This window comes from Sinocyclocheilus grahami, unplaced genomic scaffold (assembly GCF_001515645.1).
Source record: "Sinocyclocheilus grahami isolate Dianchi unplaced genomic scaffold, SAMN03320097.WGS_v1.1 scaffold177.1, whole genome shotgun sequence".
Lineage (NCBI taxonomy): Eukaryota > Metazoa > Chordata > Actinopteri > Cypriniformes > Cyprinidae > Sinocyclocheilus > Sinocyclocheilus grahami.
The window spans coordinates 998,275-1,026,026 of record NW_015505356.1 but is presented as its reverse complement, the minus strand read 5'-3'; the positions used below and the strand labels follow the sequence as shown (position 1 = coordinate 1,026,026).

Here is a 27,752-nt window from a genome sequence, read left to right as displayed (position 1 = left end):
TAAAGGGAAATTAAAAATGCATAATATAGTCTTAGATAAAAATGTGAAAAAATTTCTTCAGAGTATACATTTTTGTACTTTTACTGTATTTTGGGGATCATTTCAACAAAATTTTGTCAGAGAATGTATTTTTTATTTATTTATTTATTTTATTGTATTTTTAACAAATGTCAGGGAATGATTTTTGAATTTTAATGTATTTTTATGTTAAAATTCTAATGTTTTTTATTGTATTTTTATTACATTTAGTCAGGAAACGTATTTTTTTATTTATTTTGATTGTACTTGTAACAAAATTGAGCGACAATACTAGTGGGGGGAAACAATACAATAAAAATTATTTAATTTTGTTTTTATAAAATTCACACTATTATCTGAAAAACTCTTATGCACAAAATTGATTTACAGTTAAGGATGTTTAGGTGTTTTAACTGGAAAACAAGAGAATAATACTGATTAAGGAAATTAATTTCTGCAGTTTTACAGGGTTTGTTGGGACAAACTGCATGGCCCATAGTTGGGGTCACTGGGTGTGCAGTTGTGTGTGTGGGATGGGTATGGGGGGTTTTGATGTGGATGGCGGGTGTTCAAGGGAACAGGAAAGCTGCCTGACAGATGCTCCCCTGTAGATAGAGTCTTTGAATCCTCTGGAACAGCGCGACATTTGAGCTGTTTGATTTGCATCACCCCTGTGTGGATTAGGGAGGTTTAACTGCGCAGTCTGAAGGACTGCACCTGAAATCCGGCTGCTGATGCTGTCGGGAGGCCTGCTATGGGTAGAGCAGGCTGTGTAGAGAGTTGGGCATCGCTGTCATCCTCTCTGAAATCGTTCATCGGTTGCTGTGTACATGCGTGGGCAAAGGGACCTGGTAGAAGCCCAAGGTTAAGACTTTCATGTCGGCTGTATGTAAGAAGCACTATGCCAGCTCACGTCAGAAGGCGTTCTGCAGGGAGCTTCTCTGAGATGGGCATGGCACATGGTGGACATTTTCAGCTGCCGAATCCTGGATCAGGGCCAATGGCAGGTGCCAGACATTTTCAACAGCAGCCCATGCAGCCACTCTGTCAGACCTGTTAATGCCACATAAGTGCAGCTTGATCTAACATATCTGTTGTGTTGTTTTTCATAGCTATTACCAGGTCCTTATGGATTCTCTGCCAACAGAGCATTCAAAAAGTTCAGCACATCGAACATTCCTTGCCTTCAATATAAAACCATTTCGTATTCCTGGTGTAATTGTGAACAATTCCTTAGTGTTATTTTAAAGTCAAAAATGTCTTGGTTAATTTTAACCAAAATGTGAACTTGCTTTTCCAATGAAACACTGTTCTATTTCCGCTGATGTTATTGAGGTCATTCAGGCTATTGGATAATGTTAATTGGATAATTTTTTTTCAAACTCCCATTCGGTTTAATTCATCCTGGTATGTAACGCTCATTTTTTACTAGTGATAGAACAATACGTCAGCCAGGACAATTAATATTTGGCCATTTTGATGAGGCATCAGCTGATAAACTTGTGAGCAATTGAGTTCATACATTTGTATGTAAATGTGTGTGTGTGTGTGTGTGTGTGTGTGTGTGTGTGAGTGATGAAGTAACATGTAAATCTTGAGTTTTTGTCATAAGTAGCGCTGTGAGAGATTTGATATTTTGTCGATGGCTTGGCTTCTAATTCAGGGACATCGCACCTCTTTTTTACACATAGTCCTGCCCCGCCCCCATGTAATCTCATTGGTCCAAAATTCTGCTCCACTTAGCTAAATACTACACTTCAAAAATTACTTAAGACTGGAACCATAGTTAGTCTCATTAGGACTAGAGGCACAAACTGATAGATTTTTTTTCTGTGGTGTTTTATTTACTTAAACACATTGTTAATAGAGCTTAACTTATTTTGAATCCAGAATCGAATTTGTGAGTAAAAAATATTTGTAAAAATTACCCTTAATTCTTATCCAGTAAATCATGAACAAGTGGAAAAATCATGCTGCTTCAAATATTGTTGTGGATATTGGGGGCCTTGGAGTCAAAATAGTGAGAACCACTGTTGTACAAAGTGATGAAGTAACATGTAAATCTTGAGTTTTTGTCATAAGTAGCGCTGTGAGAGATTTGATATTTTGTCGATGGCTTGGCTTCTAATTCAGGGACATCGCACCTCTTTTTTACACATAGCCCTGCCCCGCCCCCATGTAATCTCATTGGTCCAAAATTCTGCTCCACTTAGCTAAATACTACACTTCAAAAATGACTTAAGACTGGAACCATAGTTAGTCTCATTAGGACTAGAGGCACAAACTGATAGATTTTTTTTCTGTGGTGTTTTATTTACTTAAACACATTGTTAATAGAGCTTAACTTATTTTGAATCCAGAATAATCTTCTTTACCCCTTTCATTTTCTAGTTTCTCTGCTTTTCTCTCACTCTTTTCTCTCTCTGCCTCTTTCAACTTTACTTGCACCTAAAATACACACACTCGTACAATGTTATGAAAAGACAGAAAGCCATCTTAATAACAGCCTTTCACGAGTAAGTATACGGCTATGGCGACTGAAGATGACAATGATTTTTGCGTCTTCAAATTAGGAGTTTATTGAGGCAGAAGTCATAGTTAACAGTTAGTTAATAGTGAGAATTGGTCCTCAAACTAAAGTATGACCACATACTGTAATAATCTATGATTATTGCAACTTCAAAAAATATACAGTATGTATATATATATATATATATATATATATATATATATATATATATATATATATATATATATATATATCAGAGATCATGCATCTTTGAAAAAGACTCTTGCATTGGTAATGTCTTTCAGTTTGAGCTCAGCTGCTGCAGTGGAGAGGTTTGCGATCGTGTTGACAAGGCTACAGTGGTTGGAGCGTCGACGGATGCCTGCACGAAGTGAGGGCTTCCTTTGAAGCTGCTGCTAAACCCTGCTTTTCTGCCCTATTTATATCAATCATTCATCACTAGAGTTTCTGGCTGTCTGTGATTAAAGCCTCCCTACAGGAGGGTAACATCTGAATATGTATATATAATTCATATCTACAGGCACTCTCTCACATGCACAAGCACACTCTCTCACAGATCAGCCATATTCTGCAGTCTCAACCCCAGTAGTATATAAACACTTTTGGTCAAGAGTCTGTATAATGATTGGGATGAGCTTGTGGAAAACCTAGCTTTTAAAAACCTCAAAGAATCACAACAGAAAGACACGGTGCAGCATCCTGGATCTTCTACATGTGCAGTTCATTAATTTTGTGGGTAATTTAAAGGGATAGTGTACCCAAAAATGAAAATTCTGTCATTATTTTTCTCTCTCTTGTCATTCTGAATCTGTTTGACTTCTAAAAGCTAAAGTTTAAAGAATACCCTGGCCGCTATTCTTCACCGTAATGAAAGTGAATGAGTACTCACACTGTCTAGCTTCAAAATGAGAATAAAGCATCATGAAAGTGGTTCTTCTGAAGTTGAGTCTTCTGAAGCCATAAAATAGCTGTGTACAGGATAAACCAAAATTTTAAGAGGTAGCTCACCCAATAATACAATCATTTTGTTGCAAACCTGTATGACTTTATTTCTTCAGTGGTACTTAAATACAATATTTAAGAAATGCTGTTAATGTCTCTAAAACTATTTGAGTACCAACATTTGGTTTTCATTTTGGGTGAACTCAAGTCATTATTCACTGAAAATCTTGACAATCCACTCTAGCTCTTCTTGGCTTGTTCGTTAGAGTTTATGGGACTAGAATGAATCATTCTTTAAGTCACATATTTTCTATAAATTGGCTTATTCAGTTCACAGAAATGTTCTGAATGATTAATCCAACTGATCCAGATTTCACTGACAAGGAATATATCAGTCATTTTGATAATTTTTATTCTGCCTTTTTGAAGCTTGAAAACTTTAGTCACCAGTCATTGTAATTGTACGGAGAAGAACAACAAGGACATCATTCAAAATCTCTCTTTTTATGTTCCACTGAAGAAAGAAAGTCAGAAGTTTGGAACAACATGGGGTGCAAGTAAATGACAAAATGTAAATTTTTCGATGAACTAAGGCTACGTCCACACGAAGCCAGAGCTTTCCCTGTCCGATCTTTTTTTCCCCCCTCGTCTCAAGAAATATCTGCGTCCACAAGAAACCACAAAACCGACACAAAAAGATGTAGTATACATGCCAGACCAGTATGTGGTGCTGTAATTCTGCCACAGAGATACTAAAAATGGAGAAGAATACTTGGACTATATGCATAAACCTTGTGTGTGGTATACAAACGAACATGGAACAATAAATGTATTAATCTGTGTCTGGTGTCTGTGTCAGGTGTCTGACTAGGGGCAAGACGTGGGCTGATGACGTCATCGTTTCAGAAAATATACGGATTCGCTGTCCACTCGAAAACGCAAGGGCGGTATTTTCAGATTTATCCACTGTGGGACCCGGTTTCAAAAAATACCAGGTTCACTCTCCCAAAACGCCGGATCCGTGTGGACGAAACGCTTATATGATACAAAATTTAAGGCCCCGTCCACACGGAGACGCATTTAGCTGTATACGCATACATTTTGTCAATTTTTTTAATCCGGGTCCCAGAGTGGATAAATCTGAAAACGCCGCCATTGTGTTTTCGTGTGGACAGCGATTCCGTATATTTTCTGAAACGATGACGTCAGCAGCCCACGTCTCGCCCCTAGTCAGACACCGCTACGTCACGTAACAGCAACCAAAACATGAACAAACACTGAACGATTGTCTTTTTATTAACTAACATTAACACAGATTAATAAATGTAGGTAAAGGTTAAAGGTAAAGGTTTATGCGCATAGTCAAAGTCGTCTTCTCTGTTTTTAGTGTATCTCTGTGGCAGAATTACAGCGCCACATACTGGTCTAGCATGTATACTACATCGTTTTGTGTCGGTTTTGTGGTTTTGTGTGGACGCAGATATTTCTTGAGACGAGGGAGGAAAAGAAATCGGATGGGAAAGCTCTGGCTTCGTGTGGACGTAGCCTAATCCTTTAAGGCTAAGAAAGGGGCTCTTTGCAGGTGTTCAGGTGTTGGGGTGTAATGAAACTTAAGTGATATGTTCAAAACACAATGCTTTTTGCAGGCAGGAGTGGGTTTATTCCTGGTATTTCAGTGCATCTGATTTTGATATGAATCTATGAGGCATACAAAGCATTGCTCAGACTAAGGACACCCTGCTGAAACCATGCTGAGGTTTCCATGGCCATGTTTTGTTTTAATGGCAAAGAGGAATGGGTGGGAGGGTGTAGGTAGAATTCAAAGGTGAGAAAGAAGGCTTATAAAAACATTTCCATCTATGCTTACCCATCATTCCATTCCTGCTTTCTCCCAGAATCCATTGAGCTGATGGCCAAACCCACTCCCTTCCCAACCACCCACCGCACCCCCCCTCCCACCGCTCACGTCAAGATCACCAAACAGCGTCATGGCCACACCACCACCACCACTACTTCAAGCATTCCCGAGGAACTGGACAGCTTCTTGGTGGAGGCACTGCCTCCTCCGAAGGTGATTGAGGCAGGAAAGTACTCCAGCTCTTTCACCACCCACCGTCCCACCACACTCAACAAACCACCCCGCACCTCATCCCCACCCCTGGACTCCAGCCCTGACTTTGATGAATCGGGCAGTGGAGAGCCCAGTGGGGACGAAGAGATGGTGAGCGGAATGGAGGAGAGCGGAGAAGAGCCACTTGGTAATGCATTCACCATAATCTTTCAGTCATAAGGGGTTTAAGCATAATTGTGAAGAACAAATGACAAGAGATGATGAAATTCTCCCTTGTATGGAATGACCTTACGTGTGAGATGACCTTGACTCGAGTTGTAATGGCATATCAATTTAACACTGCCAATTATCTCAGCGCCCATTATTATTTGAGAGGTTTTGACACCTGACATCCAACCGCTAAGTGAGCGGTTTCATTTGGAATCACTTTGATGAATAATTCACCAAAATGACTAGCTTCAGTTTTTAACGTAGCCTAACCTTATGAGCAAGCCTCTTCAAAATGACATTTCAGATTAAGTCGATGCAACCACTGTTCCTTTCTCTCCTCTGAGCTGTTCCTGTACAGTCTGTTTATCAGGAACTGAGCTCAAGACATAGACCTCATGAAATTAATTGACAGTTTTCTTTCCTATGTTGACATATTTCCATTGAAGTAAGAATTTGGGGTGGGACATTTAGAAGGACTCTTAATTTTTAGCTTTAAGTTTAGTGGTTCTCAAATGGTTTCACTCAGATTGTACTTAAGCAGCCCAACAAATATATGACTTATTTTTTATTTGTTTTATTACATTATTTTTTAAATAAATTTTATAAGTATATAAAATTGAAATCTATTTCCATTACATTTCTGTTAAATCCTGTTTATATTCTAACTATTTTTGATTATATAATTGGTTACATTATTGGTTTATTGTTGCCAGACCAGTTGAGAACCACAGCTACTTAACTTGACGGCTCATACCATGGAAGAAAGCAAAAAAGACACTTTCAAAATGAATAATTTCCAGCTGCTACCTACAATTTACAAGTATATTAAATTGTTTATTAAAGAAAATAAAGTATGACGTTAACAGACTCAAATAATCCTTAGTTGCCTCCAACAAGCAATAGCAAGTAGCTAGAAATAGGAGAAGCTGTAATTCTAAAATGAATTCAAAAAATGTATCATGTTTAGCCCATTTTAACAGATTTTTTAAAATGTGGATCTATTCATTTTGTCAACCTTCTGCACACTAGCACAGAAAACTAACAGACATGGGACCAGATTTACTAAACAGGGCAAATTGGCATGAGAGCGCAATTCCAAAAAAGTGCAAATGGGAGTGGAAATTTGTGCGGGTGATTTACTGACAATGCGCAAATTAAAGAACACAGACGGAGCCAGATCATTTCCTTAATGACCAACACAATCTACCAAGAGAAACGCAAATTAGCGTCTGCTTTAAGACATGCTTTTTGGAGCGTTAAATAATGGCGCAAATACCAGTAATTTGACAAGCGCAAACGTTAGTAAATCGCATTGCTTGATTCATTTTAATTCTCTCCTCCCATAAATTTTGCATCTGAAAGGAAACTCCTACAAATGCACATTGAATAAGGTCAGGTATAACTGTGACAATGGCTTTTCAGCACTAATTCTTGACTGCGAGTCTTTAGTAAATCCTGACAGTACTATTTTAACGCCAAAAGACGGTTTGCGCTGGCGCAAGCTGTTAGTAAATCTGGCCCATGGACTCTAATAGCCAAAAAAAATCAAATTTTGTTCTCCACTACAGCCACCTCTAAAATGATAGCCTCTTGGTTGACATACAAGTGACAAATCACTCAATCCCTTTACTTGTTTTGTGTCCTTCACCACTACAATACATAAAGTAGACCAGCTATATTTATTCAGCTAATGCTAGCTTTACTGTTTAACTGCCTGAACTGGTATAAGAGAGACCAGCAGGGCCTCAGATTTATTCTCTTTTCACTGTTGGACTGGAGCGCTCTTTGACACAGGACACATGAAGTCTGTCTGACTTCGGAGTGGGAGGCATCTCTTGGGACTTTCTGATGACTTTCTGCCTCTCAATGAACCAATAGCCTGTAAGGCTGAAGCAGTGTGGCGACCAGCGTGCACCCTGGGGGTAGCGGCTCATAAATTTGCCCACAAATGCGATGAAAAGATGTCCAGGGATGCTTTCCAGCTCTACGCCAAAAGTCATTTTCCACCACTCACTATTTTCACATGCTGCCTCTCTCATACTCACAGAGCCCTTGAACATCTGACAGCTTTATGGCTTGTTTGGCAAGCAGGAGATATTTTGCGCCAACACACAGTGCTAATCTTCTGTATGCATACTTGTAGGTGTGAGGCTGGCTCTGTAGCTAATACAGTTTTAACAAGCTATTGTTAGGGTTTGACTAAATGCAAGTTTAAAAAGTAGGAATACATCAAGAAAGATGTAAAAGTCATTTCGCAACTACTCGCAGATTGTTTACTGCAAATCAAAGAGTCAACCATAGAGCCGTCTGCCTCTGTAATTATTTACACCATAATTTTCCTTCTCCACAACTTGACATGTTAATTGTTTTTGCAAATTATACAAACGTAGAGATATCAGTTTAAACTAGTTGTTGCCTGAAGCATCCAATTCTAGAAATCCTGCTTGTGTGACATCTTCATCTCTCTCTTCAGGTACAACAGTAGCTACTACTACTCTTCCCACAGCTGAAGAAAGGTCATCCTGTGACAACACACCTTTCGGCTGCTGTCCCGATGGGAAGACGGCCGCCATCAGCTCTGAGGGTACAAACTGCCCCTGTAAGTTCCTGCCAATCACTCTTAGCTAAGTGTCACTTAGATAACAGCACATGTTCATTTATTAACTGTGACCAGCTTTATGACCAAGCCGCCAACAGCGAGTATTCTTTTTATCCTGGAAGACTGAGAGGATGGTGAGGAGGAGGTGGTCAGAGTTGTTCATGACAGGGGAAACTACTGTCTAAGAGTATGTAGTATCTTAGACATGCCATATGGGTGTTGATTTTGTGTGCCCAGGGTCCAAAATTAGTACTTGTCATGCGCCAAATGCTTGTAAAAATTGCCTGTTACTCACTAGTTGGCTGGTGACTTAACTGATATGATACATTGTTGAAATTTTATTGAATTGTTTGTATATATACAGTATACATAGGTGTAATTTAAACATATTTTAAAATGTACTTTGTTCCTGTGATGGCAAAGCTGAATTTTCAGCAGCCATTACTCACGTCTTCAGTGTCACATGATCCTTCAGAAATCATTTGAATGTGCTGATTTGGTGCTCAAGAAACATTTCTTCTTATTATTGATGTTGAAAACCGTAGTGCTGCTTAATATTTTTGTGGAAGGCATGATACAGTTTTTTGTTTCCAGAATTATTTGAATATTAAGTTAAAAAGAACAACATTTATTTATTTTGTAACATTAAGAACTTCTTTACTGTCACTTGATGCATTTATTTTGTCCTGACTCAATAGTTAGTATTAATTTCTTTCAAAAAGAAAAAAATCTTACTAACAACTAACTTTTGAATGGTAGTGTGTATAAACAGTTAATTTTGGACCCTGAGTATTCCAGATGCAGGGGAGCAGGTTCCGTGTCAGTAGCCGTAGCAAATGGATAAACCAATTCTCCAAAATGTGTTCTGACTGGCATTAGACCAGATGCGTCCATACACACACAAACCTTTTTCTCGCACCAGCCCCATCTGTTTTATAAGAGCAGAAATTACACACAATGGAGACTAATCAATACAGGACAGACAGGAAGTGGCAGGCAGATGTTTTGTGCTCTTTGTATGGGAACACTCGGTCAAGTGCTCTCGTCTCTTCTCATATCCGTCAGGCGGGTCTCGTAACTCCCCACCGTTTATTGTCGATGTGTCACAGCGGCCGGGAGCGAGGGCCCTAATGTCCATTGCGTTCAGTCTCTGCTGTCAGCTCGAGCTCTCCCCATGTCTCTCAAGCACTAAGGAGAACTTCCCCTCTTATCAAACTGTTTTACTGAAAGGCTGAAAACAGCAAACAGTGCAGTTTTCCCCTGCTGCCTGAATGCGATGTTAGATATGTTTGCTTCCCAATGTTATGAGGGGAAATAAGCTTCCCTATTGAAAACCTGTTTAACCAAGTTATAATTGATTAGGTCAGGTTGAAATAAATCAATCCGGTTTTCCAGTGCTCAGATTATAATCTGTGATATATATATATATATATATATATGAAAAAATATTTAGATCAAATATATACTGTATTTCTATGCATGTATGTATCTTTATATGTACCATATTCTTAAATATACTACAAAATACATTGTCATGCCAAGTGAGAAATATTAATGTCTGAATTTTCTCAATTTACTTGACCAAAAATTCATTTTGGACCCTGAAAAAAGTATTTAAAGAATAAAAGTCTTACAATTCTTTTACTGCTAGAATCATGCTACTGTTATTATTGGTGTTTATTATCCTCTGTTTTCCTCTATGGACCAATTCTAAGCCTATGATTTAAACTAGAGTCTTAGATGCCTCTACCCCACCCCAATGCATAAAGGTTAAAATGTTAGTTAAGAATGAATTTACATATCTAGTTTAAAGTAAAATTTCATAGCTCATTGTACAACAGAAAGCCATCTGGACTCTTTGTAACCAAAGATAAGGACAGTTTTAATGAGTACATGCTAGAAATGATGGACCACAGCCGTATTGTGATGGAGAATTTGGGACTCTAATTTGAATCCACATCTAAAGCCTGATTTCTCCACATGTCTTTGCACTCTGTGGGAAATTCCTGTCCTCAGATGTTTCCGATTTAGAATCTGATCGCTGTTTCCCTCCATCTCTCTTCACATTCAAATCTCCCCCATTTGCTCCTTTTTGAAAGTCCCATCAGATACGAGGTGATGTGTGTCTGTGCAAAAAAGACCCTTATCATGCAGTTTTAACCAGCTTCTGTCACTCACCCGTTCCTGGGATTAGAAGACAATTACGGCTATCTTTCACGATAATCATACAAGTGCTTATCCCGGTCCCAGCCAAGCTGGAGCCTAGCCGGCATGATTGATTTGGGCAATTTGTTCAGCTGATTACATGCTGCACAGAACTCAGCATCAGGCCCGCTCCCCGCTCTCCTTCAGTCGTTTATTCATTATTTATTTCTCTCAGTCATGTAAAAACAGGCCTCTGATCCTCTCACTCTTTCCGCTTATTAGTGTCAATGAGAAAGGTCAGCAATAACCTTAAAGGAATGTTTAATGATGACCCCGACCCTAGTCGGGAAGTATGAAAGTGTCTTTTAACCTATTATCTATGATATATTGTGCAATGTATGTCAGTGTCGCTGTCTAACCGATCTCTTTCCACTCAGTCCTCCATGCCAGCTTTTGGGAAGAGTCTCGGTCTGGTAAACTCCAGTCCATCCTTCCTTCCAGACCTTTATCCATATTCTCACATACTTCCCTATACCTCCACCTCCACTGCGAATTAATCTCTTTCCCCACTCGGTGAACTCCACGACTAACCTCACAGAAGCTCCATCACTAACTAACAGACTGGCATTGCACCAACCACAAGTGTGTGTAGCTGAGAGTGGACTGGCACTGTGCGTTTCATCTAAGTGTCTTTTATATAACCATATATGCTTCCCTGCCTTGCCCACAGCCACCATGCGTTTCAGCGGCTTACTGCACCTGGATAAGGTAGAGGGTCAGGAGGTCTTCTACACGCCTGAGATGGAGGACCCCAAGTCTGAGTTGTTTGGCGAAACGGCCCGGAGCATCGAAAGCGCTGTGAGTTTTGCAGCTCAAACTTATACTTGAGTTCACTTTCAGTTCAGCTTTGAAAAGAAGTTCAGGTTTCGGTTACAGTTTCATTTTATAAAAAAAAAAACTATCAAAACTACATTATGCCGCTTTAGTGATGCTTCATTTTTCAGTCATGTGGCAGTATCTCAGCTGTTTCAAAACACTGTAGCTGTTCCAAAAAGTAGCAGAATTACTGAAACTTGATTTGAAGATTAGTTTCTTGTTTATCACTGATTCTTTTCTTGTTGTATCTACCTTTTACTTCTCCATCCAGTCTCTTTTCTCTTGAGGTTGGCCCCATGGAAATTAATGCGGAATGCTGGAATTATCCAGCGAAATAGGTTGAATGTGACTTTTGAAAAAAACATGTGTCTGGTGATCTGTCAGTCTCTCGCAACCCTCTACATTGTGAGTAAATCACTCGCATATGCGACTAAATCTTCACTCTGGGCGACTAAATGATGTCTAATATTAGCCAATGGCTAATCAATTCTCAGATTTTACTCGCCAGTGTGTGAGTTGGATGCTGAGTATATGATTAGCACAGATATATTTTCACTCACAGAACACTCTGCCTGAGCGCTTCAGAGTTTCACTCTCCGTCAAGCGATCTGTGATATTTTTCAGTTCATTTGAATGGATGCGCAGCGCACCTCTGTTTGTGTATTTGGCGTAATGTGTTTCTAGTGTGAAGGCGCACGACTCGCCGTCGCTTTCTCTCACTGTGAGCAAAGCATAACATGCAGCATTGATGCGCTACATGTAAACGAACTGCCGGGTTTTCCTGTAGTAGGCGGAACTAATGCGCAAACGACAATATATATACACACCGGGATATAGTATAGTATTTCAGTCTGGCGAGTAACCAAAAAAATATACTAGCCAATGGCGATTCAATTGCCAAGATGTCCGTAAAGGGTTGCTCTGGAAAGGCAGTGCATTAGCATAAAACTAATATGCTGTTTAAATTTCACTGTGACAGTTAAATATAAATAAATTTAATTAAAACAATGGCATGTAGCTTTCAAGTATTTCTCAATCAATTAAATATTGCAAATTTTAACAATTAAATTCAAATTCAATTTTTGTAATTATTTATTCCCAAAAATGTAAGGTACATTACAAAGACAAAAAAGCAGGAACATGGGAACAAAACAAATAAATAGAACCAAAAAACAGTAAGATAATAATAGTGATAGTGAACAATTACAAACAAGATAGATAGACATATATTATTTATTATACTATTATCTTTGCATTGTTTTATTTGTAGATTTTCAGTTTTCATTTTAATTTTAGTTTAAATTTCATTTACATTTTATGTGCTTTTGTCAATTTTATTAGTTTAGATTTTGTTTTAATAAAATTTTGTTTTTTTATTAGTTTCTGTAGATGATGGTTTAGTTTAGTTTAGTTTTAATTGCAAAAAGCTATTAATAATAGTTTTAGTTAACAGTATCAATACTGGCTGGTATTTTGGCCTCAATGCACCGATACTTTTGACATACTGATAGCCTAGCTTCCTTCACTGAGTTTTTCTTGCATTCTTCAGCTGACACTGCAAACTACCTGCCGGAATCTGCTGAAGAAGCTGGTGATTTGTTCTCGGTTTGTTAACCCATTTAGGGCGTGTCTAGGAATGAAGTGCAGTGCAATAATGAGTTCCACTTATCACTCTAATGTTAGCTAATGCTATGACCGAGACTAAGCGAGGATGTAATCAGCCTTTCTCTAGGAGCGCTCTAGCTGACACAGAAAGCTAATCCCCCATACTTCACTCGCTCACTCTGTGAGGTCCAAATCTCAAATGGGGCCATAGTCCGTAAAGAGCCAGCAACTGAAATGGTTTCACTTGCCTTGAGCGTGTCCTAATCCCGCTTCATGATGTTCATGATGCCCCCAGGTTTAACAGAGCAACCCCTCCCCTTCATGCCTCTAAATCTCCACCCTGTCTTTCCCTTCACTTAATTTCAACCCTGTTTGCTAGACTCTGTGTAAGCAGTTTCTGAAGATTAAGGCCAGTTTCTGGGTCAGCATTTCCATCTGGCTATGCTGGGCAGCCTGGTTTTGTTGGGGGTCTCTCCAGCGAGGCCTGAAGGAAGGGAGGGCGCGTCTCCTTTCATTTCTTGCCCAGCATGGATCCAAAAGTACAATGAACTCACACAGGGTCAGCCTAGAGGCAAAAGCCATTATGTCTGTGACAACTGTGCGCTTTTCCAAATTCAAGTGCAGCTGTGAATGAAAAGAGTGAAGAAGGAAAACACAAGGCCCTTGGGTGACTTGAATGGGGTACTCGATGGACCTCCTGCTGAGGCACTCTAACAGAATGTGCACACACATCAGAAAGCACTTGAACAACTCACAAAGCGGTTTGTGAGTCGATTGAGTGCATCCTAATTGGAAACCACTTCTCGTTTGCTCTAGTTTTGACCAATTAGGTGCACTGAAATGAATTTGGTTTTGGTAAAATGGTCTTTGTATTCTGGGAACCAGCAGCAACTAAGCTCCTGTTACATTAGACCAAATCGGTGACAGAACTCCCCTACATGTACCAAGGTGAAAACTGAACCAATTCTTAACAGGCAGTGTTGTAATCTGACATTTACCGCTGACTTCGAAACGTGTTCACGTAATTACTTTTGCGCTGTAGTTAAATGTCAATTTGTGCAACGAGACCCGATGGGGTTCAGTAGAGTTTTTCCACTGACACACTTTCTCATCCTGTGGAGGAATGTGGTGTTAACAAGAACTAGATCAGCATATCGAGCTTATTACCAGTTCACATATTGCACTTGGGGCATTTACTTCTTTGTTTTTCTCTGTCTTACTTTCTTTCTGCTTTTATTTTCTCCAGCTGAATGAATTGTTCCACAAGTCAGATGTCCAGAAAGACTTCCAGAGTATCCGTGTGAAGAATCTGGCCCCCAGCAACTCCATACTAGCCTTTATTGAAGCTCACTTTGACCCAGGTAAAGTTTCAAATTCCAAACCTGCTCCAACACACATACCTGTAGTTTTCAAATAGTCCTGAAGGACTTTATTAGCTGGATCAGGTGCGTTTAATTAGGATTGAAGCTCAAATCTGCAGGACTGTAGCCTTCCAGCAATTGAGTTTGGCACTCCTGATCTAACGGCTCAATCTCCCCCACAAAATTAGCACTGAGCACAATGTGGACACTTTTAGCGATCTTGTGTGATGGAGGCTAGATAGTGGCTGTGAAGAGGTGCCTGCTTCATGCTAATTCGAATCCTGCTTGGAGCATTGTAATTAGGACCAGTTAAATTTTCTACCGTGACCCAGATGGGAAGTTCGGGGGGTTGAGTGTAACAGTGGCCAACTAGTGGGAGCTGTGCAGGTAAACCTCACTCTCCAGGCCTTAAGTGGCACACAAATGAGTAGGGGTTGTGGTCTTTAACATCCTTGTAAACATGCCTGCCTCCCATGCCGGTTGACCTTGGTTTGAATCCCACTCCGAGCATTGCGCATAGGACCAGTTACATTGGTGCCGTGACCCGGATGGTAGTGAGGTTTAGGCGGGTGAGTGTTACAGAGGACAGCTAGTAGGAGGTGTACAGAAACCTCACTCCCCTGGCCTCAAGAGGCGCATTAGTGACTAGGGCAATGGACTGCTGTCTTGAGTGTGGGTGTTAGCACACCCACCTCCCATGATGATTGATGCTAGTTCAAATACCGCAGACTGAGTTGGACCAGTAACACTAGCAGACTTTAAACTGAGCCTGTCTAGCATGCTATGCCACAATAATACAGCATCACTACTCAATGCAGGCTCTTTAAAATGCTGAAAGTGCACTTGACTACAGTGCACATCTGGACGTATGCCCAGTTATAATGCTTTTCTCCATTATTTGATGACCACTGATTAATAACAGTTGCCATGACAACAAACATCTCTTAAATAAAATCAAGTTTACCACCAACTTTCCATGGACGGTAATAGTGCAATGTTTAATAAAATAATTTTTTTTAATAAAATTAGCCTAATTTGCATAGACAATGGGGTGTGTTGCACTGACAAGAATAATTGTAACTTAATTGAAATATTTTAGTGCATTTATCTGGATTCAACTGCATTGATTGTGCTTAGTGAAGACTTTTTGCACTAAAATACAGCACTGTTTAGTGAATTTGCCCATCGATGTTCTTTATTATCTGTCTCCTCCAGTCGTTCTGTTTTTCATTATCCTGTTTTTATTTACTTTCTTTTTTCAAGCTGCTTCTAATTTATTTCTAAAGCGGCTCTAATACACAAAGCACACAGTCTGACTTATACCCTCCTCCCACATCGAAATTCCCCCAGTCTAGAAACATGCCCGCAGCAAGAAATAAAAAGCACATAAAAACTCCCTTGTATGTTTGAAGAAAATAATAATTCAACACAGCAGAATGAGGCGTATAAGTTAAGTAAAATAATCCCTGAAGATACAGCTCTCGTCCTTTCTGTCTGCCGGAGCGGTCAGAGAGCCTGGCCTTTTTAGTGAGGTAATTTATCAGCAAGGGGTTCTGAAAAAGCTCCTTTATTTCAAGTCTCTATCGCTTCTCATGCTTTTAAAACCCTGAGCATCACACTAGCTGATCAAAATCTCCTTCACTATTCTCTTTTTATTGATCCCCTTTAGCGGCACAAGAGCACAATTCTAGCACAAGTGCCTGTCATAAAGGCGGTCTGTGGTGGCCAGTAACAGGGCCATCTGTGGAAGCGTTATTAGAGTGTTTCATCTCAACGGCCCTGAAATGCATGACGGTTCAAGAACAGCTTCTCCCAAGGGCCTATTACACGCAGGCTTTTCTGTATATATTTGCAGTATGTTATGTCAAGTGCAAGGGTGGTGGGGCTGGTTAGTGCCGGTTCTTCATACTCTACTGTGCAAAAGGTTCACCTCTGGCTCTGTTTAATGTTGTGTTCTCATGCTACAGACACAAGGTTCAGTGTGGAGGATATTGAGGGAGCCCTTCTCAAACAGCTCAAGGCATCTAAAGACACAGGTATCGTTGTGAAGAAACCTGAGGAAGACAACATCCGCATCACCACCTATGGTAACCTGCTTGAAATTGCTTTTCCGTCTTTTTTCTTTTTCTCTTGCTGCCTTTTGTTGAATGTGATTGCTCTTCAAGCTGGCATTTGATAGCCATGAGTGCCCGCAGGACTCGCATAACTCAAAAAGATCCAGCTTATTGAACGTGAGACTGCATGTCTCAGCCTAAGATTCATTTGTCAAGAATTAAATATGTCTACCCTGACTAAGGCCTGTTAACCTATTTTTTCTTTCTCTCCATTTTTTAGGTCTTTCAGCTGTTCCTTTCTTCACGACCACGACAACCACCGTGGCATCAGTCACAACTCCCACCACCACAATGCTGTCTCCCACTTCTGCATTTACCACGCTCCACCCGACCACCACCAGACGACCCTTCACCAGCCGCAAGACCACCACAGCCTCACCAGCCACCACCACTCCATCCCAGACCCCCACGACCACAGTCTCCCTCAAGAACAGATTGATGGTCCACGCCAACAGTCTATGCGACTCCCAGCCCTGCCGTCACGGTGGAACCTGCGAGGAGGAGGATAATGACTTCACCTGCATCTGTCCTGCAGGAAGAGGAGGAGCCGTGTGCGAGAAAGGTGAGGAGAACAACAAAAACTAGAAAAAAATCTGTACATTGCAGAAACAACTGATTGAAAGGGTGAATCTCATAAAATCATAACCAGGTCAAATTTTAATGAACACATAATCAACAGAAAAAAAATATTTCCATAATAAAACAAAAACAAAGTTTTAGGACCATTTAAGATTTATTTGTTGCATTATGATGTTATTTTCATGAAAATTAAACACATTTTTCCTATACAATTTTTTATTATACTCATTACTGCAGTGTGTCTGGACAATTTAATTTTGAGGGATTTTTTTGGTAATTATAATTGTTCTTAGTGGTGATTTTTATTAAAATGCTGTAATAAGATGTTTGTTTATGTTTTTTAAGGCGGTACAACAAATACTACCATAAATAGTTTACAATTTTAAACATTTTAATATATCAGTATTTTAATAGAATTTATCATATATATTATATATTTAAATAAAATAAATATATGCTTTTTTGCATTATGCTAATGTGACTTTGGGAAGGATTTGTGTTTTATTATAATGCAGTCATAATGCAGAAAAAGCCTAGCATTTATTTTTATTATATAATAATTTTCTTCAAGCAAAGTATCTTTCTCTTGGTGAGAAATAAAAACCACAATAGAAGTACACTTGAATATTTCAGATATGTTTGAATATTAATTATTATTAATAAATGATTGCAATTAAATATGCATTATTTATAACTTATTATTTATTATTAATATTCTGGCATATTTGAATACTTTGAAGAAAAAACAAGTATTCAATAAGGATTGAAATTTTGTAGCCCTGCTGTTACCCTGAAGAAATTTTAGCTCAATTCTTTGTCTCTGTTTGTATTGTCCCTTTTGCAGCTGTGTCAGGTTATAATGGACACTAATTACATCGATGAACTTTAGTTAGTATCAAACCGCTGTGAGGTGAAAAAAGCCACTAATTAAAGGCTTGTAAGTAGCCCTCAAACACTACCTCTGATCAATCAGGTCATTAAAGCTTCATCAGCCTTGCATTCTCCCGAGAAAAGGGTGAGAGACAGCCGAGAGAGAAAGAGAGAGAGGTGTTGATACGTTTCTGAGCATGGGGATTCTCTGTCTGGAATGTAAATGTCTAACGGAAAAAAGTACAGGGAGAACTATGGTACTCATCTTTGCAGGTCTTATGTTTTTTCACACTAGGGAATATAACAAACACAAACTGAATGGCACATTACTGTAGTATTGACAGGGGTATCTGTGTTATCTGACGGAGACACGCTTGAGCACAGTTTTGTTTGTCACTTTATCAGTAGAAAGCTGACTGTTAAGGGATTGAAGGCCAAGTTGAGAGTTTCTGATGACCTGCTTTATCTGTCTTCTACCTTCTGTCCTACTCAGTTATAAAGTACTTCATCCCATCCTTTGGTGGTAAGTCTTACCTGGCTTTCCGAACCATGAGGGCCTACCACACTGTGCGCATTGCCATGGAGTTCAGGGCTTCGGAAATGACAGGGATATTGCTGTACAATGGCCAAAAAGGCAAAAAGGACTTCTTGTCTCTGGCACTGGTTGAAGGACATGTGGAGCTCAGGTAAGTAACCAATGGAAAAAAAAAACACATTTGTTACATACTGTAGGGATGGAAATCAGTTCTTATTCAGAGTGATTTTCATGACCATTACAGATCCATTAACCATTTTAATTTGTGATTTTTCTCTGTGAAGGTTTAACACTGGTTCTGGGACGGCTTCTGTGATCAGTAAGGTCCTGGTAAGACCGGGTCGCTGGCATCAGCTCGTAGTAGTGCGTAACAGGCGTAATGCCATGCTGAGCGTGGACAATGAGCCGAGCGTTGAAGGACAAAGTCCCCCAGGAACAGATGGACTCAACCTGGACACAGACCTTTTCATCGGAGGAGTGCTTGAAGACATGATACCAGAGTAATAGAAGCTCCAGAACGCCTCCAAATAACACTAACAAGAGCCTCTTTAGTCTTGTTAGAAGCCATAATGAAACAATATGGAGAATAATAACCTAAACCACTGACTGTCTAAGATTGTCTGCGCATGTTTGCAGAAACCTGCCAGAACAGCTAATATGACTTAATAAGATTGAGCAGAAATAGCCAAATCAAATTAGCATTAATCAAAGATGTTGTGAAACACCTCTTGAGTTCTTGTGGGTCTAATTGAATGTTTTTCCATCTGTTCTCAGTCAGGCAAAGAGTCTCTTTTCTCAAATGAGAAGAAGACGTCTTTGTTTTTTTCATTTAATAATTTCATGCGATTGTTACATTTTCCGTGTCATTTAAGAATTAAGATGAGCATAAAGGAAGGAAGAACTGACAAGACCTCACTTGTTCTTGCAGTCTAAAGGAGAGGACGTCAGTTTCAACAGGCCTGGTGGGCTGCATCCGCATGCTGGACGTCAACAACTTTGTCTATAACCTGCAAGAGAATGGTGACAGCATTCTATACGGCTCAGGCGTGGGCGAGTGTGGCAACAATCCATGCCTGCCGAACCCTTGCAAGAACGGAGCCTCCTGCCAGGTCAAAGAAGCTGAGATGTTCCACTGCAAATGTGTCAATGGCTTCTCTGGTAAGTAAACCTTTTCACTTAAACATATTTCTATAATACTTTCATTGGTTACGCTAATGTTGTCTCAAAAAACAGATTGCTGTTCTATTTGGTGCCAAAAGTGGTGCAGAAATGACAACCTTTATCTATACACTATTGAATTATAAAAGGTTCTGCAGTCACTTTCTGTTGAAGTTCTGAATATCTGGACTTGACTCTATTGATGAAAGATTCAGCAGGGCAGAGGATGCTTGTCTAATCAGTTTTTAGCCTTATGGGTATGTACGAAAGATGAGTGTTTACCCAATAATATGAAGGCAGCAAGGACAAACATGGTGCGAATACAAAAATCTTCACCTGTCCTGAATATACAGTACACACCATGGATAGAAAGTGAATAGGAAAACCGTCGATGTTTTCAGAACAACAGACACAAGCTATATTTCTCACAGTTCAATCAATTAAAAAATCTGATTGTATAAAACAAAATCAAACATTATTCAGCTCAGTCACAGCCACTTTTGAAGCACCAAACTTAATCTGATCGAGTCTCTCATGGACACGCAGGGTTTCTCTTGTTTCTATGTTTATTTATTTATTTTATTTTTGAATAAATGTATGTGTTTAAATAAAATAAAACATAGAAATACCATAACATATTACATATAAATTAAATATTTGTAAAAAAAAAAAAATGAATAAATAATATATAAATATACAATAATATAAAATATATTTAGGAGAGAAATGTGTTTTCTTGAAAATAATTTCATAATGCAAAAAATTAAATGGGATTTATTTTATTTAAGCAAAGCATTTGGCACACCCATTAGGGCAGGTCTCAATATTTCTAGTGCCAATTTATTCTTAGTACCTAATGCCAATGTTATGATTATTTTGTGAAATAATTATATGTGATTATTTTCTGCCACATGAAGTTTTTCCAATATTCAACAAAATTGGCTCAGGTCATGTTTAGACCAAGACTCACAAACATGGATTTTGGAAATTCAAAACCATTTGACTGTAGATGCCAAACAGAAACTTGGATCTTGGATCTTAGTGGGAAAAAGTTATTATTATTATTATTTTTTTTTAATAAAGGCAGAAATGTATAAAGTTACAAAAAATATTTTAAATAACAATATTTTACAACATTACAGCTTTTATTGTATTTTTGAACAAATAAATGCAGCCTTGGTGTGCATAAAAGGAATCTTCTTTCGAAACATCAAGAAACCTTACCAGCTCCAAACTTGTGAACAGTAATATATATTCCACTGGTGTGCTTGGCCCTGTAATTACTGTTTCTGGCTTTCTCCTGTATGTCCATCTTTGCTTTCTCACAGCATAAGGAACGGTAGGAGTCATCCACAAAGAAGTTACAGTGTTCTCTTTGTTCACTTCGAAGAAGCTTTTTTTCTCTCTCCTTCTTGCAGTGTTGCTCCAGACATTTGAAATATTGCCCAGAGTAAATTGCTCTGTTGTTCTGCTCACAAGCCTTTATTGAACAACCTTTATAATAATACAGTTCAATATCTTCCACTTTATTTCAGTGCTGCAGAATGGCTGCAATGAGGTGTGTAGGAAAATGAAGACCCTTTGAAGTAGAAGTGTACACAAAGAAACTGGCTAGAGGGATAAATATGTGGGATAACCTTTAATGTTTAAAGAGCAGGATTTTAAGTTGGTGGGTTGGCGCACTGTCTCCATGATAGAGCAGCCTTATAGTTTGAGAGCAAAAGAGAGAGACACCTAGCAGAGCGTCTCAGAACACGGCGGGGGCTTTCATTACAGCAAGCAGCAGTTGCCGCCCGTGGCGTGATCTCCTACTATGTTCTTTGTGATGATGGGAGTGTTCTGATGAGGCTAGAAGCGCTGACCTGATGGAGTTTCAGTCTTTCAAACCAGGAAGGCACACAAGCACAACATGCAGCACTATGGCTTCATCTAAATTTGTAATAATTTAAAAGAGAATTCTATTTGAAAACCTCTATACTCTTAAAAATAAAGCTTCTTTATTAGAATCTGTGGTTCCATGAAGAACCTTTAAAGGATTAGTTCATTCACTTACAGAATAAAAACAATTTCCTGATAATTTACTTACCCCCATGTTATCCAAGATGTTCACGTCTTTCTGTCCACTTAAATGGTGGCCAATGGGCTGAAGGTCCAAATTGCAGTTTCAATGCAGCTTTAAAGGGCTCTACACGATCCCAGCCTTGGAATAGGGGTCTTACCTAGCGAAACGATCTGTCATTTTCTAAAAAAAATTAAAAAGAAAAATGTATATACTTTTTAACCACAAATGCACGCCTTATTCTAGAAGTGAACTAATCTTTAACATAAATGGAACCTTTCCATTGCACAAAAGGTTCTTTACAGTGGAAAAAAAGGTTCTTATTAAAAACATTCTTCACAATTAGAAAAAATGGTTAAGAACTGTGCACTGAAAGGTTCTTTGGGGAGCCCAAAATTGTTCTTTTACTGCAGGGGTCGGCTTTTTTTTTTTAACTTTTCAAGTTTCTTGAATAACAGATAGCCTATAAAGTGTGACCGTACTGAACACCACTGTGTGTGTGTGTGTGTGTGTGTGTGTGTGTGTGTGTGTGTGTGTGAGACAAGGCCAATGCATTAAAACCGTTCAGTTTAATCACCATTCTATATTAATGCGCTGCTTTAAAGGGGTCATATGATGCGATTTCAATTTTTCCTTTCTCTTTGGAGAAGCTCTTGGTGCATAAAGAAGATCTGTAAAGTTGTAAAGACTAAAGTCTCAAATCCAAAGAGATATTCTTTATAAAAATTAAGAGTCAACCACACCTACCTAAAACAGCTCGTTCTAACACACTCCCACATGTCTACGTCACGATGTGGGAAGATTCGCATAACGCCGCACAAATGTTCACGCAAAGAAAGAAGGTGTAACTTTTATTCTCGCTGTAGTATTGTTGCCGCCGCCGCCATGTCGTGAAGGCGCTATGTGTTTCGTTGTGAAAGCGAAACTACTTTGTTTGGCCTTCCAAAAGAGGACACGACTAGAAATCAGTGGTTAAGCTGTATTTACAACAACGTTCCAGAACACTTCAACCCAAATATTCCGATGTGTCCAGCACATTTTATGGAGGACTGTTTCCTGATCCTGGTAGAGTAGACTACAATGCCGGCTGTTCTGACTCACAGACTGTAAGTATGTTTTTATATTTAAAGAATTTGCCACTGACGATTCAAATGCAAGTTTTGAGCCGTGTAGAGTAGCGTTTGTAGTTTGACATTTCTCCGATCACAAATGCAAACATGGTTTTATGTTTACGCGGCGCAATGCAACGTGTAAAAAAACAGTATAAGTCATTATAATCCGTAATTATGTCCCCACTGGATGCAACAAATGCCTTGTTTATAATGGGTTTTAATGTTTTTGTCTTGTCGTGCCGGGACAAGGCATCACAATATGATAAGGGGCGTAACATTTCCGTCACACGCTTGAGGTATTCAGCCAATCACAACGCACTGGATAGCTGGCCAATCAGAGCACACCTCGCTTTTCAGACCGATGAGCTTTGTAAAAATCCACATGTTTCAGAAAGGCGGGGCATAGAGGAGAAACAATAATGTACAGTATGTGGAAAATAATGTGTTTTTTGAACCTTAAACCGCATAAACACATTTCATTACACCAAATACACAAAATAATGTTCTTTTTAGCAACATCACATGACCCCTTTAATTGATGCGCACGCACACCACTCGCATAGAGATCTGAGATCGCGCTATGCAAAAAGTAACATTCAGAAGCTCATAAACTTGTCAGCGCTGCCACGCGACATTTATTAATCGATACTGAACCGCTTCATTATATTTCTCAGCAACGAGGGGGGTAAAATCGCTGTTTTTAAGTAACTAAACAGCTTCATTGTTTGTAGAGAGACACAGACGCAGGCAATTTACACCTCTCTCTCTCTCTCTCAAAATGGCCATATTTGAGAAAAAAATTAGTGGTTTGCATCACTGGATATAGCTGTCGGTCATTTAACATTTCTATCGTAAAACGTATCGTTAAAAGTTGACTAATATTAAATTATTTGCAGCTTCCTCGCTCTCGCTCTCTTTAATGTTGAACTGACGCTTCGCGCTCTGCTTCTGTGAACAGTAAACCCCGCCTGCACTGGATAGCTGGCCAATCAGAGCACACCTCGCTTTTCAGACCGATGAGCTTTGTAAAAATCCACATGTTTCAGAAAGGCGGGGCATAGAGGAGAAACAATAATGTACAGTATGTGGAAAATAATGTGTTTTTTGAACCTTAAACCGCATAAACACATTTCATTACACCAAATACACAAAATAATGTTCTTTTTAGCAACATCACATGACCCCTTTAATTGATGCGCACGCACACCACTCGCATAGAGATCTGAGATCGCGCTATGCAAAAAGTAACATTCAGAAGCTCATAAACTTGTCAGCGCTGCCACGCGACATTTATTAATCGATACTGAACCGCTTCATTATATTTCTCAGCAACGAGGGGGGTAAAATCGCTGTTTTTAAGTAACTAAACAGCTTCATTGTTTGTAGAGAGACACAGACGCAGGCAATTTACACCTCTCTCTCTCTCTCTCAAAATGGCCATATTTGAGAAAAAAATTAGTGGTTTGCATCACTGGATATAGCTGTCGGTCATTTAACATTTCTATCGTAAAACGTATCGTTAAAAGTTGACTAATATTAAATTATTTGCAGCTTCCTCGCTCTCGCTCTCTTTAATGTTGAACTGACGCTTCGCGCTCTGCTTCTGTGAACAGTAAACCCCGCCTACTTTGATTTGATTGGCCATCTCAGTCATTTTGACATTGACGAGGGCTGTTAGACCGCTGAGGCTTTGATCTGAAGTGCCTAGTATGTGCAGCGGTCGCGCGCGCATCCGTAGACTAGTCATTCTCACACTTTAATACTATTTATAGCTCCTAACAGGCTGTGCGACTATGAGACGTTATTACCTCAGTATGCAGTTTTCCCTATTGCTCACGTGCCAGCGAGTATCCCTCTGCGTGTATTTAGGTGGAAATTCAAGTCAGCTGACTCAGAGTCCATCTTTGTAACATTTCTAGGCAGCTGAATCTCAAACTGTTTGTCAAAGTCATGTTTTAATAACATATTTCATATTGGCAATAAAATCTGACAACACTGGTATCATCAATTTCACAGTATTGCTATCTTTCATCTAATGGCTATTAAACAAACTCAATCAAAAAGGTGATTGGCGCTGATGGCCGCCATGTTAATTTCTCTGATTCATTTCACTTCCAGTGGTCCATCTCCTCCTCCTTACACTGTGACTCTGAATCTGTGACTTAACTAGCCAGTTTATATGAGAATTGACAGGAAGTTGTTTGATTTCTCCCCAAGTTATCATCTTTTTTTAAGCCACAAAAATATAAATTTCTGTTAACAGGTCCAACCTGCGCTGACGCCCACAACCCTTGCGACCCCAATAAATGTCACCCATCATCGCGGTGCCAGGTCCTTCCAGAGGGAGGATACAAATGTGAATGTCCAATGGGACGTGAAGGCAAGCACTGTGAAAAAGGTACAGTACTACATCATAGTAAAAATACAGTAAATTAGCATATCAACTCCCCTATGGACTGAAATAACTGCTACCCCTCAGTTGTAATTTCTGTATTGATTTTTGTCAGGATCGATTGGTCTGACTTGGATATTTGCTATAGAATTATCAAGGGAAAAAAGGGGCTGAGGTTATGGTGGGGTGGTCAAAGTGAGATTCTCCAGTGGGTACCATACTAGGTTTTACCAGTATAATGGAGAGTCAGCATCTGGGAGGTGATTTGAAATTACTTTCCCTTGCACACTATGTCTGAGTTGCCATCCTCTGATGCTTGGAAGATCAAGCATATGGTAGGTGGGGGGGGGGGGGGGGGGGGGGGATTTCTCTCCTATGGGAGCTGAACTCTAACCAGGGAAGAGATGCTTCGTTCTGCTGCCATTTCGAAGTTTATTAGCACTCTCACTCTGTTGCACTTTTCTCTCTCACCTCATTACAATTCCTACAGATGTTTTAGACCGCAAGCATTAGAAAAGGGGAAACCAAATGAAAAGTTTAGGAACACACATGTGCGCAGGCATATTAGACACCCCACATGATGTAGGGGGGGTCCGGCCCTATACATTTGGCCATGAACCCCTTTAAATTTAGGTTAAATTAGCCAGTGCAATAGTGCCTACCCACTTTTTTCAGCAGCATTGGTTCTGGAAATATTTTTCCCATTCATTTTTTCCATAGGGATTTTAAAAAATTCTTCATTAAAAGCCATCAACCAAATCAAACAGCTTCAAAGTGAATCGCAACATTACAAACTTTGATTTGAAGGAGGGAAAGAATGATTGGTGGAGATTTCTTGCAGAATCTTAAGTAATGTAGTTTCTCATGAGGATTCCCGCTGTTACACACGATTGTTTACAAAATAAGTTTAAATAATGTGGGCTTATTCAACAAAAGCATATACAGTTGATAACCAACCTTGTGGCTCACAGTAGGGTTGACTTTAAAGTAGAGACCTGCACTCCCGCGGGACCCAACGCAACAGGGTGCGGCGCGGGACAACTCTTGATGGGCGAGTGCGGGTGAGAGGAGACCTTGTGTGAGTGCGGGATGCGTGAGAATAAAATGATTTGCGGGACTCCCGCAAAATAGAAATTATCTAAACATAAAGTGTCTAAAACATATACATTGTTATTTGTCTGTTGCACAAAAGCAAAAAGAACAACTAATATTAACATTAAAATGATTGACATGCGCAAGCTAAGTATAGTTTCTATTTATAACACGTGTTTAAAGCGTTGCGCAATGTAGCCAATCACAGACTCAGCTGTTGATTTCTGGAACGCAGTGGCCAATCAGAGGTGATTAAGTTAGAATCTACTCACCACAGTGCTGAAATTGCGTGCTCACGAAACATTTTATTTCAGTGTAGACACTGTGAAAGATTCATTGGGCATATATTTATCGTGTTATAACAGAGCTTTATGAGATCGCGATTAACTGAGATGTCAGCTTTTAGTGATAATAAAGGAAGCGTGCTGCTCGCATTCTGCCATGCCAAACCATGCACGCAGCAGCCCATGCTTGCTTTTCTGTTAAAAATAGCTGATTTGTGAATGTCCATGTTTAGCCTAAATAACAAATATTTAATCGGGAGTGTTTATGCTGGGATGTTGTGGAGCTTAGGAGATGTTACAGAACCATTTAATGTAAATTTCTACGATGTACTGAAAAAAATCTATATAGATTACTTGTATGCGGGCGGGAGCGGGACAAAACATGAATGTCACGGGCGGGAGCGGGACCAGATAAGATATATTTCTGCGGGACCGGGCAGGTCTCTACTTTAAAGGTTTAGAAGTTACTGTTAAAAATTCCCTATGGAGAAAATGAAATGAACTTTTACTTTTGGAACCCGATTGTCACACATTGTAGAGCTTCCAACTCATTTACATCACCATCAAGTCTTTACTGACTGTTAAAAACTTGAAAAACTTAATTTTCATGATTATCATTGCTGCCTGTCTGTATCAGCGATACTATTTCAGTATTTTTATTAACAATATGATATCACTAATAGTGGGCGGGCCAGTTTCATCATTCACAAGGTACCCCAGGCTTGCAGTAGGCCTATGTCATTGCACACACATTCAAGCACCTGTTCAACCCAGAACTATCAAATGAGAGGGGCCAGAGAAGAAAGTCTCCATTAGCGAGTGATTAAAATAAATTGAGGTGAACCAGAATCAATGAGTTGAGCTCATCCATCAGACGGAGTGTGTTTTTTTATCGCTTGAATCAATGAGATGAGTAATTCTATCAGTCAGCTGCACATCATGATTAATGGGGAGTCAGTCGGGCAAAGTGTCCAGGGAGAGTGGCTCTCTCAGATAAGAGACTGTCCAGCACTGTTTGGCTTTTCTGAAATGACTAAGTCAGTAACAGGAGAGCGCTCCCTTCTGGGCGAGGTTAGAAGGTAAAATACATGCAGCATGCTGAAAGAAGGAAATTTACGTTACAATTGTCACTGAAGCACTGCTGGCCTAAAGAATCATTAAAGAATAAATAAAAAGTAATACAGGTACATGATTTATCCA

General features: G+C 39.4%; 1 protein-coding gene across 1 annotated transcript in view; it reads left to right on the top strand.

Annotated features, from left to right (window-relative positions):
* LOC107593945 (agrin-like) overlaps positions 1–27,752 on the top strand; it is a 299,089-nt gene that overhangs the window by 254,164 nt on the left and 17,173 nt on the right. Inside the window, exons 18-27 of the mRNA XM_016283847.1 lie at positions 5,386–5,748; positions 8,245–8,370; positions 11,246–11,373; positions 14,243–14,357; positions 16,325–16,444; positions 16,692–17,033; positions 18,414–18,606; positions 18,740–18,955; positions 19,384–19,613; positions 25,048–25,182. Of these exons, the coding sequence (XP_016139333.1) occupies positions 5,386–5,748; positions 8,245–8,370; positions 11,246–11,373; positions 14,243–14,357; positions 16,325–16,444; positions 16,692–17,033; positions 18,414–18,606; positions 18,740–18,955; positions 19,384–19,613; positions 25,048–25,182 (1,968 nt within the window). The remainder of the gene's footprint in view (positions 1–5,385; positions 5,749–8,244; positions 8,371–11,245; positions 11,374–14,242; positions 14,358–16,324; positions 16,445–16,691; positions 17,034–18,413; positions 18,607–18,739; positions 18,956–19,383; positions 19,614–25,047; positions 25,183–27,752) is intronic.